At 56.1% G+C, this 4,782-nt stretch overlaps 2 protein-coding genes across 2 annotated transcripts; both read right to left on the bottom strand.

Moving 5' to 3' along the window:
* Window positions 1-692: 692 nt before the first annotated feature.
* On the bottom strand, window positions 693-1,936 carry FPRO_15244 (uncharacterized protein; the record flags this gene model as incomplete). The annotated part of the gene is made up of 2 exons (XM_031220456.1): window positions 693-1,043; window positions 1,418-1,936. 2 exons carry the CDS (start codon window positions 1,934-1,936, stop codon window positions 693-695), a joined length of 870 nt encoding a protein of 289 aa, XP_031086114.1.
* A 1,865-nt stretch (window positions 1,937-3,801) lies between these two features.
* On the bottom strand, window positions 3,802-4,530 carry FPRO_15245 (uncharacterized protein; the record flags this gene model as incomplete). The annotated part of the gene is made up of 1 exon (XM_031220455.1): window positions 3,802-4,530. The coding sequence occupies one exon, from the start codon at window positions 4,528-4,530 to the stop codon at window positions 3,802-3,804; it is 729 nt and encodes a 242-aa protein (XP_031086113.1).
* Window positions 4,531-4,782: the final 252 nt, after the last annotated feature.

The following is a 4,782-nucleotide window of genomic DNA, read 5'->3' as shown; positions in this document are numbered from 1 at the left end:
GCGAGTGCTTCTCAAGTCGTGGGCGCCTAGTAGCGAGGGCAAATTTTCCCAAAGAACGCGCTGTCTTTAGACAGATCGATAAACTTGGTAAAGTCTCTTCCTATTGCTAGATTGACTGCTGCATTCGGTGAGGGTGCTAGCCTCCATCCGGATGCGCTGCGGCCTTTCTGCAGTAGAAGATATGATCCGGTGCTTTGCGTCGGCCGCATGAGCAGACCAGGCGCGCATCGCCGTGGTCGAACCTCTCGTGATACGCGGCGAAGTCCCCGTTGGAGGGACCTCGCTGCCAGCAAGTGGTGTAAGGCTGCGCGCGGGAGCTCAGCTCTGTGGGCAGCCTTAGTCGCCTTGAGGTTGAGTCTCTTGTATTGCTCAGGAGCGGAGGTAGACCACCACGTCTCGAATGCTTCTTTTGGTTTTTGTCTCGCGATCCGTCGTAGGTAAGCCAGCGTTGGTTGAGACCTTCAGGTTCGAGGAGTGATGACGCTGCTTTTGCCAGTTTATCGCCTGTTCATTGCCAGGGATAGAGGAGTGTCCTGGGACCCAGAGTACTTGTGTGGCTCCGTGCGATGCCGCTAGAGCCTGAAACTCGAGAAAGACGTCTTGAGAGGAGTCGGAGGGCGTGCCTCGAGGCCGTGGCGGCCGCGAGGTTATCTAGACAGATGAAAATGGTTTGCGCTGCTGACCCTTGCAGGTCAGGGCGCTTTGAGGCCCTCTAATGCCCCAGTAGCTTCAGCGTCGAAGACCTCGGCAGGCCCAAGGCGACCTGATCCATCGAAGATGGGGACATTGTTCTGATGAATGGGGAAGCCGTAGCTTGCAGCTCCTTCCGAGGATAGAGAGCCATCTGAGTATACGACCCAAGGTGGAGCGGGTCCGAGTCTCTCAACCCAGTGGAGGAAGGCGCCGGTCGATTTCTCTTTTGACGCCATCTGGAGTGGAGGCATCTGTTCTTGATGGAAGCATCGCTGGACGAGTTTTGGCCGCTCGCAGGGCGCAAGCAGCTCGTCGGTGCGTCGGAGACGTGTCCTGAAGACACTTTTTGTCTGTATTTGGTATCTTCGTTTGATGAGGTCGTGGTAGGTAGGTCGGTCAGGCGGTCGACGCGGGCGCGTTCGGCCCGCCAGAGGGTGAGCCTCGTTAGCGATTTAAGTCGTTGCGGCGAATCTTAGTCGCTTTGCTTCGAGCAATTGGTCAATTGGTGGTATACCGCTTTCCCTATGTAGGATGGCGGGGAGTCGTCTTCCAGACAGGTAGTATCGCTCTCATGGCCTGATTATGGCTTGTTCATTATTTGTATGAGATGCTGATTGCTCGACGGTAGTTCCTTTGTGGGCTGATTCCATCGCGGCCTAGTGCTGCCTGGATACCCACGCCCTCCAAGCCGTGAAGTAGCACTGGCTCGACAACATGCTCTGACAGCACTTCGAACGGCGCTCGGTAGAGGGCCGTGTATCGTGTTAGTGAGACCCCGTAAATGATAGGCTACTGTCTTCGCTTTAGCCGCCCACTTCTCGACGTGGACCTGAACGATAGCCTGTATCCAGCCAGATGCCAAGCCAGCGCAGAGCTGATTCGGGGTGCTTCTCTGCATCGCCGTGGCGTACTGCGGGCAGTCCGAGCTTGCTACGGGAGAAGTGCATGACTTCGGTCTTCTTCGTGTCAAAGGAAACGCCGTTCGCTGCGCCCCTTCGCACCATCTCGGCGATGAGCTGGATGCCATAGCAGTAGTCTCGTCTAACGTGTCGGCTATGGACAGGATGGCCGTGTCGTCTGCATAGCCGAAGCGACCCCGGGGATTGCCCAGTCGATAGATTGGCTCAGTGTAGAGCAGAAAGAGAATCGGCGATACCGGCGACCCCTGAGGGAGGCCGCACTGTAGGGGAGAAGAGGGCGTGACGGTGTCTTGGTACCTGACACGCGCAGACCGGCCGCTCATGAAGGAGCCAGCCCAGCGAGCCAAATGGTTAGGCCAGCCCTGTTCGCGAAGACGCAGGACGAGCCTATGCACATGACCTATCGAAAGCCCTGGATATCCATTGTGACTAGAGTCGCCACTTTCTTGCTCGCAAACGCTTCTTCGATGTCATGTATCAGGGCTGTCACCAGGTCTGTTGCCGACCTCTTGGGCAACGCCCCCGTTTGCTGTGGGTGAAGGACGCTGAAGTGCACCGTTGCCCAGGCCAGACGGCGTGCGATCAGCCGCTCGAGTCCCTTGCCGAGACAAGAGAGCAGTGAGTTGGTCGCCATGCTCGTGGTTCTGTGAGGTCTCTGCGCCCCGGTTTTGCGATCATGACCACCTCCGCTTCCTTGAAATTTTGGATGATGCCTGTTGCAAGGCATCTTGCGAAGAGACGGCGGATGTGTGTCCCGATGATATGCCATACTGTCTCGAGAAGTTTGACTGTGATGTTGTCCGATCCCGGGGACGTGTTGCCTGTGCTCAGGGTTGCATACTGCGCCTCTTCCATGGAGATCTCTGAAGGGAACGGTATCGGTCTACGAGGAGTGACAGGCGTCCAAGGGTTTGCAATGTCGTCCTCTGCAGTTCTTCTTCTAACGTAGCCTGTCGGAGTGCATTGGCTTTGTCTATCTGGGTCTCATAGACAACATTGTCGACTTGTAGCGGTGGAGGCTGAAAGGCTCCAGGGGATTTCAGCACCGGACAGCTTGAAAAGCGCTGCTGCTGGAGAAGCTATCGATGAGGTTCCGCCAATACTTCCTTTTAGCACGACGAACTACACGGTGAAAGTCTCGCTTGGCCATCTGGACATCTTGGTTGAAGCCCAGAGGGTAGCTACGTCTGATGGCTCGAAAAGTAGCCGCGGCGTCGGCGCACTCCTCCGTCCACCAGGGAGCTGGACGTCCACCTTTGCGTGCAGGCCGGCCAGATGCTTTTGCTGCTGATGTTAGTAGATTTACGAGTGCCAACGTAAGCTCGTCTAGTTCCGCAGGGGTCGAGTGTGTCAGGGGGATTTCCGTGGTTCCAAGTTCTACGATCTCACAATCCGTTTGGCTCGTCTTCCGTCGTCACTCGGATCTTGGCCGGCTGCATCGGAGTCGATCTAATATCAGGGAAGGTCAAGCTGAGTGTGAAATGGTCGGAGCTAGTGGCGAGGTGGTCCTCGAAAGTTTCGGCCAGCGGCAGGTTGGTGAATGCAAGATCGATTGTGTTGCCGTGCGGATTTGTGTATGTCTAGAGTATTGAGAAGGTTGAGGTCGTTCTCTGACGTCCAGTCTGCAATTTCTTGGCCGCGATTCGTAGCTTGGCCCGTCTGCCAACTATGGTGTCTGGATTAAATCGCCAGCGACGAGGCAGCGCTCCGGCACAGGCCATCGAAGTAGCGTGTTCAAGGCTCCTTCTCGTCGTTCTGCGATAAAGTTGGCTATCGTCATGCCGTTGACTGTGATCCAAAGAATGTCACGTGTCTCAAAGGGGCGAATCTGGTCAGCCAGAAGTCTTGGGTCTCGTCGAACATATGTCATCACTCTAGGCCGAGTGTCGTTGCTGTTCCACATGTCGACTGGCGTGAACGTGTCGACGCGATGTTCTTGGTTAGGCAGCGGGCTTTAGTATGAGCTGTCCACGGCTCCTGCAGGAGTACAATGTCATATCGTTCTGAGTCGGCTAGCGCCAGGGCGCAGTCGTGGGCCGGAGGGATCTTGCCGACGTTGGCCTGGAAGCCTTGAGAGGCTTCTTGTCGTTCTTTCGTGTCTGCGAGTACCTATTCCTGGTCATAGTCATGAGTACGGCTTGTCAGAATTATACGACGCTTCTTCTTCGGTGAGCTTAGTCCATGGTGTTCAGGCTCCTTCCTCTGCTTCGTAGGTAGCCCGGGGAGCTGTGGCCACCATGATGCACGAGGGTGCTCCCGATGCAGCTGGACTCGGAGCGTGAGCGTCTGGCTGTTCATCTAGTCCGATGTCGCCCCTTCGCAGTTCAGACGCTCCTTGTTGGGATTCCATATGCGTCTCTAGCTGTGTTTCTGAATATCGTTGTCGGTATGTTTCCGCGCCCACCATTCGGACATGTTCTCGTTGTTCTTTGGTAAGCCGGCGAAGGACGCCGCGCACTTTCTTCGGCCGAGCTGGGCACTTACGAAGGCTGGCGTCGTGGGGCCCTAAGCAATTGACGCACTGTTCTGGTGCAGCACAGCCGTCTGCGATATGGTCAGTCTTGCCACAGCGTCGGCAGACTGGCTGTCTACGGCAGTTGCGGGCAAAGTGGTAGTCCCCCGTTTCGCACTGTTTAGGTTGGACGGTTTTGTCTATGAGTCTGGCTGCACGGCTGCCAAAGAGGGACCAGAATCTCTTGGTGGGCTTGAGAAAGGACACAAGTAGAGTCTTGGTCAAGGGATTATCCGAGAATTGTCTCCCAGTACGTATATCAACGGGCTTGAGCCCTGTCTGGATTTCTATCTCATCGCTGACAACGCTGTCACTATCCACCTCATTGCCGCGAAAGTCGGTCAGTCTTCTGGGAAAGTGTGAGACCACATAAGTGTGCCATTCCTTGTTCGTTTCTACTGCCATAGCTCCCAGCTCAGCCGCCCACTCGGCCCGCTTCTCTACGGAGAAAGTCGCGCGTTTCGAGGTCGGCAGCCAGGATGGCCCATCCTGATCTGACTTCAAACACCTGTCGAATCTTGTCTGAGACGGCGCCGAGTTTTTCCCGGATCAGGGTCCGGATTGCGTAGCCACTGTGGGCCCTGGCCGGAGCTCCGGCTTCTAGACGGATGAAGACACGGAGGTCTTGTCGGGGTGGAGCGATGGTCGATTGTTGCC

Source organism: Fusarium proliferatum (assembly GCF_900067095.1).
Source record: "Fusarium proliferatum ET1 genome assembly, contig: FPRO_scaffold009, whole genome shotgun sequence".
Classification (NCBI taxonomy): domain Eukaryota; kingdom Fungi; phylum Ascomycota; class Sordariomycetes; order Hypocreales; family Nectriaceae; genus Fusarium; species Fusarium proliferatum.
This window is presented reverse-complemented; position numbering and strand designations above follow the sequence as displayed.